This window comes from Cyprinodon tularosa, unplaced genomic scaffold, assembly GCF_016077235.1.
Source record: "Cyprinodon tularosa strain WSP-4 unplaced genomic scaffold, ASM1607723v1 ctg256, whole genome shotgun sequence".
In the NCBI taxonomy this organism is placed as follows: Eukaryota; Metazoa; Chordata; class Actinopteri; order Cyprinodontiformes; family Cyprinodontidae; genus Cyprinodon; species Cyprinodon tularosa.
Genome location: NW_024038950.1, coordinates 760979 through 776215, shown reverse-complemented (window position 1 = coordinate 776215; position 15237 = coordinate 760979). Strand labels below are relative to the sequence as shown.

The following is a 15237-nucleotide window of genomic DNA, read 5'->3' as shown; positions in this document are numbered from 1 at the left end:
AGCAGGTTGTGGATGATGAGACTTTGCAAACCGTTTTCTGTGAGGCTGAAGCCATTCTGAATGATAGACCCATCACACTGGTCTCTGACGATTCGGATGATTTAGAAGCCCTTACACCAAATCACATCCTGACCCTAAAGAACAAACCTGTTATGCCACCTGGGCTGTTTCAAAAGCAAGATCTGTACCTCCGACGACGATGGAAACAAGTACAATATATGGCCGAACTGTTTTGGAAAAGATGGATCTCTGAGTATTTGCCTTTGATGCAGGAAAGACAAAAATGGATGAGACCGAGAAGAAACGTCACTGTTGGAGATATTGTCCTGATTGCAGATGCGACAGCACCCAGAGGATGTTGGCAGATGGGGAGAGTCCTTGCTGTCAACGCTGATGTACGAGGACTGGTTCGTTCAGTGCAACTTCGGACCAAAACCAGTGTGCTGGAGAGACCCGTGACAAAGCTCTGCTTGCTTTTGGAAGCATCTGAGGACTAAGAACATTTATTCTTTCTTTTTTCTTTCTCTCTTTCTTTCTCTCTTTTATCCAATATCTTTGCAGGTTAATAATAAAGAAGAATGAAGAACCCAGAAGATTTGCTTTGTATTGAAATTGTTGTTAGAATAGCTCCTTTTAGTTAAAGAAGTAATTGTGATTTAATGCACAATTGGGGGCCGGAGTGTAGGAGCTATTTCTCTATTTTTGTTTAAGAACTTAGATAATTTAGTTAGTTTGTATTTATTTGGTTATTTGTTGCATTTTTGTTTGAAAGTAGTTGCTTAGAATACAATTATTTCTTAGTAAATTGTTTAATTAGTTAATTGATTTTGCCTGGGTGTCTGGTATATAAATACATGGACTCCAGGTAGCTCAGGTGAAAAGTGGGTGGGCTTATGGTTTTTTACCAGTCTTCCAGTATTCTAGCTGCAGTCTACCAGGCCTTTCAGAAGGCAAGTCATTCAGCCTTAATCAGGTGAAGTGAGCACAAAGGCAGAAACCAGGCCAGGAGATGTGGCAAGTAGTCTTTTTGAGTTTTTGTATCATGTTTATTTTTCCTGAAGAAACCTGGAATAAACTAACTGAACTGCATTTTTCACGTATTTTGAGAATTTTTTGTACTGCGTAAAACCAGAAACCCACTATTCCTCAAGTGACTATTTGATTTACATTTATTTTTTGCTTTTTAATTTTTAAGTTTTTTCATAGACAACTAGTCACTACAATGGGCCATAAAGAACATGTCAAAAACATCTTTAATTTATAATACCTCTCAGATAAGGAGATTTCACCTCCTCAGTTTCAGTTCCTTTTGGAAATTTTAGGCAACTCGCTGTTTTTAAGCAACTCATTGTTTACACTGGGATAAACATAGAAATGGATACAAATAAACATGGTACAGCCGTAAAAGCTTTGTCTTTTTGTTTTTTTAGACATCAACAAAACATTTACCTTATTGATAAAAACAAATTAATGGGTTGTTTTAGCACTAAAAACATTTCCAAAAGCCACCATGAAGAGGTGAATTTTTATAGCAGGTCCACTTTCATAGAGTCCAACTGTAAACAGTATTAACACTGCAATTATCCAGCAATAGCATTAGCACACCTGGCAACCAGCTGGCAAACGCTACAAAATAAAAGCGGGCAAGCATTAGGTGCGACACTTACTGGTTGGGTGGAGTTAAACTAGTAGCTATCACTACTAAGAAACCAGAAGCCTGTAGCATAAGAGATGGACCTGCTTTGTGTTTTTGAATTACAGAGCACTCCATCAGATCAGCTTTTCCCACTGATAGGTGACTGAAGGTGTCTTTCTACCTTAGGGTTGGGTCTGAATGCTTGGCAGCATCACAATGATAAGGCTTTGACTCTCACAGTTTGCTTTTCATAGTCTCCTTTACTTCAAGTTGTAAAATATATTTCTTGTTAATGATCAGAAAACATCCTGTTATATCCTGACACTACTTTAAGAATACGAGAAGTTGCCATTACTACTTTAGAGTTTTCTGTCCCCATCTCAGTCATTGTTTAGCTCAAACCTATTGTAATTTTATGAAATCAAGATTATCTAAGAGTTGTGGTGACAGTGTTCAATGTAATGAACTTGGTAACTACATGCGTTTGAAAATGTTGCATATGAGGCTACAATCCTTATTTAGTAGGGAGGTGAATGGTGAATACAGATTATGATTATCACATATTTATCGTACAAACAAAGAGAAATAAGTACTGATTTAAGTGCTCTGTGTTTCACTGAATGCTGAACGCCCCAACTTTCATGTCAAATGTATTTTTCAGATATTTCCACCTTCTTAACACTTAATGGAACAGACTATAAACGGGGCCCAATTAGAAGTGTAAGGAATAATCTGTGCATTAGTAGTAATGTCAAGCAGAATATAAATACAAGACAACGATGGAGTACATATAAAAAAAGGCATCATAAATATGAATTTAAAATCATCTGAAATAACTGCGATAACCTTGGGATTGAAAAGGATTAGCAATCCTCAGTAATTTAACACAAGGTGATTGAGTTTCTGGATGGATGCTCTGATGGGAGTTTGTCTGCTGAGATAAAAGCACAGACCTTATTGGTCGACTTCCTGGTCTGGTAGTTATGGGAACACTAAGTTTCTTCCATTGAGGGGTGAAAGGAGGTAACATGAAGCATGAGAACACAAAAAAAGGATTAAAGGAGGGGCCATAAAGAAATTTGAACAAGCAGCAACATTCAGACGTCTTAATTTTTTGTTAAAGCGCTAAATAATAAAAAGAAAGAGGGATTCCCAATAGAGTAGATGTTACCCACCCAGATGGGACAGCAAAATGAATCTACAGACTAATGTCAGGATGAAATTAACTCAGATAAACATACGTCACACTGCACTGAAAGAAATGAACCAAACCAGACCCTAAATGCGCTTGGATTTGTTGATCCAGGCTCATGAAATAAAAAGTCTGGGAATTAATAGCAACAAGATTCTAATTACATCCTTCACTGACTACATATATAGAACTGTGGTGTTTAAATTCCTGTATGTTTCTGAAACTACACACATCTACACACAAAACATTCATCTATTGATTTCATATTTGGGTTTATTTAAAATACGGAAATAAAATGGTTTTTAGTTGATTTTATTTAACATATAAAATGGGGAAAAAAGTATCAAACTGCAGAACAATATTTTGTAATTGTATAAAGCAGGGGTCTTCAAAGTTTTCCAGGCCAAGGACCCCATAATTATATCACACTGGTCCTATAGTCACTCTATTACAGATGGAGTAATGTAAAGAAATTCATTTCTCCTGGGATTATTAAAGTATTTTTGATTCTGATTTCTGGTTGATGGGACAGGTGTTGTGAATGAAACGGTGCCCAGCTTGAAAGAGCTCCTGTGTGTCGCTGAATTTGTGCATTGATGACTGAAAGACATCATCTAATTCCATTTATTTGTTTAACACAGTGTGTGGAATTCATGTTAATGTGCATTTAAAGCCATTTCAATTAGTGGAAAAAATTGCAGGGGGGGGGAATAAAGTCTAATTGATCAAACTTTTACGACCCCCATGCAGTAACTCTGTGGACCCTCCTGTTGAAGACCTCCGGTATAAAGAATACATTTAACCTGTGAGAAGCACCGATATGCCAATATGTGACAAGTGAATTTCTCCGCTGTTAGATCAATAAAGCTCATCTAATCTAATATGCATCTATTTTTGAAGAAAATAATCCAGCAGTGAATGATAAATTATAGCCTGGAAATTAAAAAATCTTAAAAAGGCTTTTATTTTGTAGATTCTCCAGTGTCAAAACTATGATGCAGTGAAGTCCTGTTAGTTCCTGTATAAGGATACATACAGAATCTTAGAAAGTTTTGTTTTCACCTCCTCTCAGAATAGTGTAATAAAAGAATGAGGGAACCTTCGGTTTCTGAACGGACTGCAGATAAAGTTTTTCCTTTAACATTTTAAAGTTTGCTTGGAATGCAGACATCATCTTTAAATACGTCTGAGTGGAAGCTGATGAGAAAGATGAACCTTCAACCTGAACGTCTCAAAGTCACTTCCACCCCCAATTACACAGTGATGGGAGTAATGGCGTTACTAACGGCGTTACCTTTTTTTAGTTACTAGTAATCAAAAAAATTACTCAATGTAACTATAACGCAGTTACCATTGCCGACACCCCGTTACTGCACGTTACTCATGTCGCATAATGAACCTTTTTTGATAGGACTCGTGCGTGCCTTGTCATGAGAGAGGAGGATTAGATTGGCTGTTACGGGTGTTAACGTACAGCACACACAGAGAGTAGAGAGTGAGGAGGATTACAGTGAGCTGCGTTTCCCCATCAGATAGTTTCCCCTGCATCTCCTCACAGCACAGCCGGCACGATTCACAGCGCAAGCGACAGAAAACGTGCATGCTCGCTAAAGGCGCGTACAAGCCGCCCTGTGCTCGCGCCACAGGGGAACTATGGAGAGTGTGAACGATCAAATGTTGGATGGATGGATGTTGCAGTATCTATAACAACCCAAACACACAGCATTTCAGAATTTGACATCCCCTGTTATTATTTTCATACACTCACCAGATCTGAACGCCCTGTTAAAATACTTCGCACCCATGAGTAGAGGTAATGCAGCCTGATGATATTTACACCGCATCAGATATCATTCCCCCCATGTTAAGCAGTGGGAACGCTATCTGATGGGTTTTAGAAGCCCATCAGATATCATTCCCCCCATGTTAAGCAGTGGGAACGCTATCTGATGGAGTATATCGGCCCGTCAGATAGCGTTCCCCCCGATGTCATTTATGTTGGGTTGCAATAAATGCAAAACTCTCTGCAGGTTCTTGTCTTTGTCGTCCGCTCTATTCAGCTGGCTTTGGAAACACACGGCGAGAAGGTGGGGGCCGGGTGGTGAGGGTTACGGGGGCGAGAAACGCAAAAGTAACGCAATAGTTACTTTTACTAGTAACTAGTTACTGTTATTGTGGAGTAACTCAGTTAGTAACTCAGCTACTTTTTAGGAGAAGTAACTACTGTATAACTAATTACACTTTCAAAGTAACGTGCCCAACACTGCAATTACATGAGATGGCCCTTTAGATTTTGAATGCCTGACTACAGGTATAAGTAACGTCTCTAGTTGAGTTGAAGTCTGAGATCAGTTCTAGTAGGAGACTGAATCATGGTGTTTGAGTTTAATCCAACAGATGTACTCACCCCACTGCCGTCTTCTTCATCTTGGCACATAGAAGTAGGTCAGTGAAGAGGAAGACATGTCGCAGCTTCCTGGAGTTTTCAGACACCTCCACCAGAAAACCATCCTTCACCAGCTGACGGGCCTGGAAGGACAGCAGAGGGGGTTTACTCCTGAGCCGATAAACTAATGTTTGTTTGAAACATGCACACTGCAGTAAAACAGCTGTGATCTCAGAGGGAGGTGTCACCTAAATATATTTAACTTCTGTGTGTGAGGCCTGCTGTTGAAGAAGTTGTGGTTTTAGATAAAGAATATATATATAGCAGTTCTGCCCACCTCTCCTTTAGGTGTAGTGACGGCGGTTCTGCGAGGGTCAATCTCCTCATTGATGGAGGAAAGGAAGCTGTGAGAAATACGCAGAGCGTCCTGCAGGAGGGGGAAGTCGGGGTGGTCCTTGGGGGTGTGCTTCAGCAGGTCCTGCCGCAATTAAAGAAGCAAATCACTGGAAAATGTATTCAATACTCTGGTTTTACAGGTAAAGTTTATTTCCTTTTTCATAGAAAAACAAACATTGTACAGCAGTAATCCCTCATATTCTAGTTTTGAATATTTGTTGAAGGAGCTTTGATGAAGTTGAAGAATACAGGAGAGTTCTGGACAGCTTTCGCTCCAAAATGAGCCCTGACGGTTTACTTTGCCTGGTCAAGAGATAGATGAAGAGATCAGCATTTTCACTGTGAAGGGCTTAGAGCCGCTCTGCAGGTTTTATCCAATGTATGGATAAATGATAATAAATGTAAATAGCTCGTGTGACCTCAGGGGACACATAAGGTTGCACATGTTTCCATACCCTACAGCTTCTACCCTGTGGTTTCTCCAATATGGTGGAAGCTGAAAAACAACCCCTACACTGTTGGTAAAAAAATAAAAAAATAAATGCTTGCTACTTTAATGTTCTTTATCATCATCATCCTAAACCGAGCAGAGAGTCTACAACAAAAAGGAATGAAATTTTTTGTTTTTCTAGTCAAAAACCAGACTCCTGCTTAAGTAAAGCTGACTTATATGCTGTGTAGAAACATGTTTGTGAAGTCCAAATTGTAACGATACTGAAAAGCAAAGTGGAACAGAATGACCATCAGAAGATCATGGTGTGTGCAGAGTTGGTGGAGTTTTTTTTTAACACAAAAATGAAGCCATTTTGGCCTCACTAGTCCTTAATAAATACTAGAATTGTAAAATCAGTGTATTTTACACACTATAAGTCAGGTTTATATAATTCTAAATCCTAGTAAAAATCTGACTGGTGATACTGCCCCCAACCAAGCGAAACCTGAGATTAAGAACCAAATGATTGGAATCAGGTGTTCCGATCACTTCCATGGCCACAGGAATATAACATCAAGAACCTCGGAATGCAGACAGTTTTAACAAGAATGGATCTTGCTCTCACGAGCTCAGTGAATTCCAGCTTAAAACTGTGAAAGTGAAGAGTGGAAGTGTTTGGGAAGGACAGCGGCTCAGCCACCAAGTGGTAGGCCATAAATGGACAGAGCGTGGTACGTGGATGCTAAAGTGCATGGTGTGAAGGGCTCACCAACTTTCTACAGTCAGTTATCACTCATCTCCAAACTTTCACATAGATTAGCTCTCGAACTGAGCTTCAAGGAATAGGTTTCCATGGTCCAGCAGCTGCTTCCAAGCCATACATCACCAAGGTCAATCCAAAGCATTGAATACAGTGATGTAATGCACTGGACTCCAGAGCAGTGGGGACGCTTTCTCTAAAGTGATAAAAAGTGCTTCTCAAGCTGAAACCTGATGAACGAGCAATGGTTTGGTAGTTACTAGGTTAAGGTACTTCACTGCTTTGTACTTAGTGTAAAGCTTGGTGGAGGAGGGATTATGGTGTGGGTTTATTTTCAGGAGCCGGGCTTGACCCCTGAAAGGAACCAAGATATTTTGGACAATGCCACCCAGCTTTGTGGGGACACTTTGGAGCTGCTCCCTTCCTGTACCTTTAAGCTAGTTCCATACAGAGATGGATGGCTGAGTATGGAGTGAATGAACCTGACATGCCTTTAAAGAGTCCTGACCTGAACCTGATAGGACACGTTTGGTAAAAATAGAGTAAAGACTGAGAGCCAGGCCTTTTCATCCAACATCAATGTGTGACCTCACAAATGTGCGAATGTTCAAAAATTCCCATTAGCTGACTCCTCAACCATGAGGACAGCCTTCCCAGAAGAGTTCAAGCTGCTCTAACTGCAAAGGGTGGACTGACGTCATATTAACCCTCTGTGGGAAAGGATAAGGATGTCCAGGCAAGTGAGCCAATACTTTTGGCTATATAGTGTATTTATTCCCAAAGACTACTTTCTAAATTCACCCTCCCGGAAAAGTTTTCAACCTGTCATCTATTTCATAAAGATTGTATAGTCTGTACCGAATTTATATAATTATGACAAAAATAAATAAAATAAAGTTGATGGTTTTAACCTGATAAAATGGGAATTTTTGCAAGACACTGAAAAGAAGTTGAGGTACAACCAGCCTAATATTGTTCTAATTCCCCTCTCAGTTCCTGGTTTAGGTGGGCTGTTCCTTGAAGCTGTGGGTGTGAACTCACATGGAGGACCAGGGTGCTTCTGGTAACACGGTCAATGGGCTTGTAAAGCAGAGCTGTGGGGGAAAGAAGAGGGAGAGAGCGAGTCAGTGCAGTAGGTCCCAGTCCCAGAGTTAAAACAAAAATAAATACACCTACGCAGATGACGATACTCTGTAGAGGTAACAAGAGAATCTAACAAAAGATGATTCTCAGCTCAACTTCGAGTCTGAATCTTTCTCTAATGACGCTGCTGATCCTATTTTCCGTCTGAAGGTTAAAAGATCTATTTCATTGATCGGTTCTTCCTAGATTTGTGCTCTGATTTGGTTATAGAACAGCTATCTTTAGCTAAACTGAACACACACCATCAATGCATCTATAGAAAGTACTCTGACACATCTCATCACTGCACTTGGCTGGTTTCCCTTGGGTCTGCTTTGCTGCTAAGGCGGTGAAACAGCAGCAGGTGACATACGTGACGGCTGGAGGTAAAATATGCCCACAGATCCAGTAAAAAGAAATGTTGAGGGAGTAGAATCAGACTCGCATAGAGGAAAATGATGAACTGGTGGGTGTTATGGTACCAACAAGGCCCTAAGGCGTGAAGAACAAGCTAACTTTGATGTACAATGCATTGTTATTCATTTCCAATGTATAAACTCTACTTTTCCACAAGAAACACATATCCGGTTTATCCATTATTGTGTTTTCCCCATTAAACTAAACTTTATTTCAATCTGATACTTAGTAGTGTCCTTAGCAGCACAGCAGAAACATTCACTACTGATTTAAGCCGTTTTCCTTACTACTCTGAGGCACAGAAGGGTGAAAGCGAAACAACTACATGCCCTGTCAGCTACAGCCTTATTCTGATCAGACGCTGGAAGACAACTGTGCAGATGCTCTTTGAAGCCCCCCCACCCTGTGATCATTAATGCAGCTCCTGTCAGTGGTCATGGCTCAGTGAACCGACACAGCCACCTTCAAGGGTTTACTGCACACTGTATAAACTGCAGGGTAGAGAAGATCTCTCTGTGATTCACAGCAAAAACATGCGCTGCAGCAGGATTCCAATGACCTTAGCCCCCTTGATGGGTTAGGGTTAGAGTGTAAAACAGGAAATACGTTTGTTGTGTGGGATGTTTGTCTGCTGGCTGAGGTTGGAAACAGGAGCCGTGGTTATCTGAACTAAATGCTAAAATCAACAGATTCATTTACAAGTAGGTCTGCACCTACCAAGAAAAAAAATGGCCAATCATAAAACATATACATATATGTGTATATGTTTTATTATTGGCAATTTTTTCTTTATTCTAAATGTTTGTTTATTTAGAATGTTAATTTACTAAAAATATCTCTGTATTTCTATATATATATATCTATATATATAGATATATATATATAGGGCTGCAAATAATGATAATTTTGCTAAATAAGTAATATGTTGATTATTTTTTGGATTAATTGATTAATAATTGGATAGCAAAAGTTTCCTTGAAAAAGATTTCTTACATGATTAAACCAGGTGAAACTAAACCTTTTACAATTGAGGAGTTCTATTTCATCCCTACTGACCGCCAGAGGCGGTGCTTCAAGCACTGAATGATCATTCATGCGCATGCGCAGGTCGAGTATTAATGACAACAAAGTCAGCTGTGACCTGCCGGGGACCCACGTGACTCTATATAGTCACGTGGCACCCGGCAATCAATCCCTTTTGTTCTTCTCGCGCGCAGGTGTGTTGAGTACAGGAGTGTGGTCGTGTGAAGCTGGTTGCTTCTGTGTATACCACTAGTTTCCTGGCTGCTTGTTGCTGGTAGCCCCGTGACCGGGTTTGGTCGGAGCTGCGGGTAAGTCTCGCCCTCCAGGGTCTGCACAAGCTGCTTTCACCTTACCAGATCTGCGGTGACTGGTAAGTTTTCGTTCTTTTCTCAGCAGTAGTTTACTGTTCGCTTTGATTTGTGGCTCTTTTAAGCCCACCAGTAGCGTTTCTGCTCGCGTTGGGTTCTTCTATAGTTTGTTTATCTGCACTCACCAGTGGCGTTTCTGCTTGCGCTGAGTTGTTTTCAGTTTGTTTGCCTAAGCCCACCAGTAGCGTTTCTGCTCGCGTTGGGTTCTTCTATAGTTTGTTTATCTACACTCACCAGTGGCGTTTCTGCTCGCGCTGAGTTGTTTTCAGTTTGTTTGCCTAAGCCCACCAGTAGCGTTTCTGCTCGCGTTGGGTTCTTCTATAGTTTGTTTATCTACACTCACCAGTGGCGTTTCTGCTCGCGCTGAGTTGTTTTCAGTTTGTTTGCCTAAGCCCACCAGTAGCGTTTCTGCTCGCGTTGGGTTCTTCTATAGTTTGTTTGCCTAAACTCACCAGTGGCGTCTCTGCTCGTGCTGAGTTCATCTTTAGTTAATAATCGAGTCGCCAGTAGCGTTTCCTGCTCGTGTTGACTTGTCCTTGGTAGCGGACTGATCACGCCTTTCAGCAGTATGATGCTGGATAGTTTATGTTGCTCGACCTGTCTGGCTCCACTTCAGCCCGATGACGGGCATGACTTGTGTCCCTCCTGCCTCGGTGTGGAACATCTCCGGGAGGCACTGTCAGATGACGCTTGCCCCAACTGTCGCGTCATGCCCCGGTCGGTCAGACTGGATCGGTTGGCTGCACTGGAGCAGCCTACCGACTGGGCGGGCGCTTCGCCGCGTGCTCGTTTGCCGATGGAGAAAGCGTTGTGCAAACGATCTACTGTGGCTGCACCTTCGGTACCGACAAAGCGTGCTAGACGGACCGATGCAGGGAGGTTGTCCACGAGAGTGGATCATCTCACTACTGAGCTGGCCCAAATGAAAGCCCTCCTCCAGTCCTTTCAGACTGCTGGTGATCGTGGCACGGCTCTCCCTACCGAGCAGGATGAAACGTCAGTCAATGACGACGATGCTGTTTCTGTGGCGGCCTCTGGCACCCATTTCTGTGAGGACCTTCCGGAGCTGGGCTCCGGGGCCTCTGGGTCGGACTCCATTGCCTCCCAGGAGGATACGGGGGAGTCTGTGACATCCGCTATTCGAACGGCTCTTGCCCGTTTACAAATTAGTGTTCCTCAGGCCCAGCCTGCGGCTTCCAGCGCCTTCTTTAGGCGCAGTAGGTCAGAGACTGCCTTTGTGGTTCCTCCCTCGGCGGAGTATGTGCGGGAACTGCATGCTTGCTGGTCAGACACCAAGGCGTTTTCACGTCTGACGACGGATGGCAGGGTCCTGGCAGCTATGCAGGAGGCACCCAAGGTTGGCTTGGGGCAGATGCCAGCGGTGGAACCGGGCATTGCCTCTCTTATAATCCCGCCTGATGAGGCCTTGCGGCCCAATGCCCGTTGTCCGCGTCCTCAGTGCCGTATTACCGACGACCTTCTCTGCAAGGCCTATGACTCTGGGGCCCGCATGGGCCGGATTGGGAACTCTCTCTCCCATCTTATGATGGCCCTGTCTTCCTCCTTGGAATCTGTTCCGCTGGATCATGCCACGCAAGGCCTGGTTGATGCATCTCTGCAGGCCTTTGCTCTTATGACGAGGGAACTTGGACGCACACTCTCCACACTGGTTCATGCTCGCCGCCAGGTCTGGTTGGCGCAGTCACCACTAACTGAGCCTTGTAGGAGGACCCTCCGGGCCCTGCCTGTGGTCCCGGGGGAGCTTTTTGGTTCTGCGGCACTGGACACCTTGGACCGTACGGCTCAGGCCTCTAGAACGAGGCAACAGCTGGCAGGGCTTCACAGACGTGATCTCCAGCCAGTAGGCACCTGGGCAGCTGCGGGTCCTTCACGGAGGTCCTTAGTGCCTTCTCCTTCTCCCACTGACCCCCAGGGTCTGTTACCAGGTCAGAGATCGGTCCAGAGACCTGCTCTAGATCGGAGGAACAGAGCTCGAGACCAGGCTGGGACAGGGTCCTTTCATCCCTTTCGAGCCGCGCGGTCTGGCCGGCGCCCTCCCGGGCCTTCGAAGGGCCGGGGGACCCGCAGATGATGCCTTAGGGCCGGCGGTCGGTTATTTTTCCCCGGGACAGCTCAGCTTCTGGGCTGCCCACACTCCGGACATGTGGGTGTTGTCCACCCTGTCCCGGGGGTACCGTCTTCAATTCCGCCGCCGGCCACCTATCCCTGGCCAGGTCAGGATGACTGTGATCCACGACCCGGTGAAGGCACAGGCACTGAACCAAGAAATCTGCACCTTGCTGGCCAAGGGTGCTATAGTGCCTGTGGACCCCCTGCTGGATCCAGGGGGCTTTTATTCCACGTATTTTCTGGTTCCGAAGAAGACCGGGGGCCTGCGTCCAGTCTTGGACCTCAGAGGCCTGAATGTGTACTTGAAGGCCATGCCCTTTCATATGCTGACCACCAGGGAAGTGTTGCAGGCGATTTCCCCGGGCGATTGGTTCACTTCCATAGATCTCAGGGATGCTTATTTTCACGTTCCGATCGCTCCGCCCCATTGGCGTTTTCTTCGTTTTGCTTTTCAAGGGAGACATTTCCAGTTCAGGGTCCTCCCGTTCGGACTTTCACTGTCCCCCAGGGTGTTCACCCGATGTGTTGCAGCGGCTCTCTCTCCTCTGCAGGCACAGGGATTGAGGATCCTCCCATATCTGGACGACTGGCTCATTTGTGCTGCGACGTGGGACCAGGCGGTTCGAGATACTCGGTTAGTGCTCCATCATGTGGGATGCTTGGGCTTGCAGGTGAACATGGAGAAAAGCAGTCTGACTCCCTCACAGGAGACTGTCTTCCTGGGCATTGCCATGGATTCCATCTCAATGACTGCTTGCCCGTCACCCCAGCGGGTGGACAGTATATTGGGCGTGCTCCCGGAATTCAGGCGCGGCATGGCGCTGCCTCTTGTGCGGTATCTTCGACTCTTGGGCATGCTTACAGCTGCGTCCGCCGTAGTGCCCTTGGGGCTGCTGTCATTGCGGCCCCTCCAGATGTGGTTGAACAGCTTGAATCTGGATCCCACACGGAACACTCATCGTCTCCGAAGACTTCGGGTGGGGCCTCAGTGTCTTCAGTCTCTGTCCCAATGGAGGGTGAGGTTGTTTATGACCACAGGGGTCCCGCTCGGTTCCCTCCCGTGTCGTCGGGAAGTTGTGTTTACAGATGCATCCTCCACGGGCTGGGGTGCAACCTGGCGGGGTCAAATGGCACAGGGGACATGGTCCCAGCGGCAGGGCAGGGAATACATCAATGTCCTGGAGTTACAGGCTGTACTTCTGGCTCTTCAGAGCTTTCTTCCAGGCTTGCGGGGGAAGCACGTGCTGGTGAGGTCAGACAACACCACAGTGGTCTTTCACATCAACCACCAGGGGGGAACGAGGTCAAGGAAACTGTTGTGCTTGACTCGACGGCTTCTGACCTGGGCAGCTCCACGCATAGCCAGCCTCAGAGCAGCCTACATCCCAGGGCCGGAGAACGTGCCAGCAGATTTTCTATCCCGTCAGAAGCCGCTTCCAGGGGAGTGGAAGCTTCACCAAGAGGTGGTGGAGTGCATCTGAAAGGTCTTTGGCAGGGCGGACGTGGACCTCTTTGCCTCAAGGGACGCATTTCACTGTCCCCTTTGGTTCTCGTTGGACAACAGCAGCCCTCTGGGACACGATGCTCTGGCACACGACTGGCCCCGGACCCTCCTTTATGCCTTTCCGCCATTCAGCCTACTTTTCCAGACTCTCCTCAGGGTACGTCAGGAGGGGCACAGGGTCCTGCTGGTGGCCCCTTACTGGCCAGCGAGGACTTGGTTTCCTCTACTGTGCGAGCTCAGCTCCGGCTCGCCAATGCGTCTCCCCTCCAGGAGAGATCTTCTTTCCCAGATGGGGGGTCAGATCTTGCACACCGAACCGGACCGGCTCCAGCTCTGGATTTGGCCCCTGCAAGGCCGGGGTCCACCTTCTCAAGATACACTGGGTCCATAGGGCATACAATGGCTAATGCATGGGCGCCGTCCATGCGAGCTGTCTATGCCAACAAGTGGACGGTCTTTGCCACCTGGTGCCGTGATAGAGGGCAGGACCCGGTGCAGTGTTCAGTTTCTGACATACTGACCTTCCTGCAGGCATTGCTGGATCAAGGACGGTCTCCATCTACCTTAAAGGTGTATGTGGCTGCCATTTCCTGTTGGCATGTTGGGCTGAATGGTTGTTCTGTGGGCCGAGACAAGGATGTTGTACTGTTTTTAAGAGGTGCTCGGCGTTTGCACCCACCCAACCGCCCTGTGGCACCGGCGTGGGACCTTTCTCTTGTGCTTGAGGCTCTTCGGTCCCTCCCATTTGAGCCCCTGGCGTCGGCGGACCTCAAATGGCTCTCACTGAAGACTGCGTTCCTTTTAGCTATGGTTTCCGCAAAACGTGTAGGGGAGTTACAGGCTCTCTCGATAGCCGAACCCTGCTGCCGGTGGAATCCTGATGGCTCAGGCGTTACACTGTGGGCTGACGTAGCATTTATTCCTAAGGTATCACTGCCAGCAGGCAGCACCCAGCCTCTCCATCTTGCCCGGTTTGACTCCGGAAGTCCCTCTGAACCACTGTGTCCTGTTCGTGCCCTTGAGACATACATCAATGCCACGGCATCCTTCCGAAAGACAAATAGCCTTTTTGTTTGCTACGCTGGCTCACGGAAGGGTCAGGCACTTTCTAAGCAGCGACTTGCACACTGGGTTGTGGATTTGATCTCCAAGGCTTATGCCTTGCAGGACCGGCCACTGCCGGCGGGAGTGAAATGCCACTCTACAAGGGGCATGTCGACATCGTTTGCTGCTATGACTGGGGTGCCATTGGATGTTATATGCCGTGCGGCCTCCTGGAAATCACCTAGTACCTTTACTCGGTTCTACAGGGTGAATGTGGCTGCGCCCCATCCGCTTCAGGGAATCCTCGAGCAGCATGCCTCTACATCACATTAGGTGGGTGGTGTAGTCGTTGTTCCTTGAATGTTGCTGATTCCTCGTGACCTTGTTGATATGAGTCATCCAGTGCTTGAAGCACCGCCTCTGGCGGTCAGTAGGGATGAAATAGAACGAAAGTTACTACCGTAACTACGGTTCTATGAATCCCGGATGACCGCCAGAGTGCCTGGTCCCTCGGAATCTCTGCTTTCGCGAGAAGATTGAGGGATTGATTGCCGGGTGCCACGTGACTATATAGAGTCACGTGGGTCCCCGGCAGGTCACAGCTGACTTTGTTGTCATTAATACTCGACCTGCGCATGCGCATGAATGATCATTCAGTGCTTGAAGCACCGCCTCTGGCGGTCATCCGGGATTCATAGAACCGTAGTTACGGTAGTAACTTTCGTTCTGGATAGAGCAGGTTGACATTTCTCTTATCTTAAATGCAACATTTTTATATATTGTTTTACAATTTTAGTATAATTACTTCTTTAAGTGAGTTGCTCTG

General features: G+C 45.8%; 1 protein-coding gene across 6 annotated transcripts in view; it reads right to left on the bottom strand.

Moving 5' to 3' along the window:
• The window catches only part of abr (ABR activator of RhoGEF and GTPase), a 173743-nt gene that overhangs the window by 60646 nt on the left and 97860 nt on the right, over positions 1-15237 (bottom strand). For all 6 annotated transcript variants that reach the window (XM_038288436.1, XM_038288437.1, XM_038288439.1 and 3 more), the window contains 3 exons: positions 7845-7897; positions 5552-5692; positions 5236-5357 (listed from right to left, as the gene is read on the bottom strand). In XM_038288436.1, the coding sequence (XP_038144364.1) occupies positions 5236-5357; positions 5552-5692; positions 7845-7897 (316 nt within the window). The remainder of the gene's footprint in view (positions 1-5235; positions 5358-5551; positions 5693-7844; positions 7898-15237) is intronic.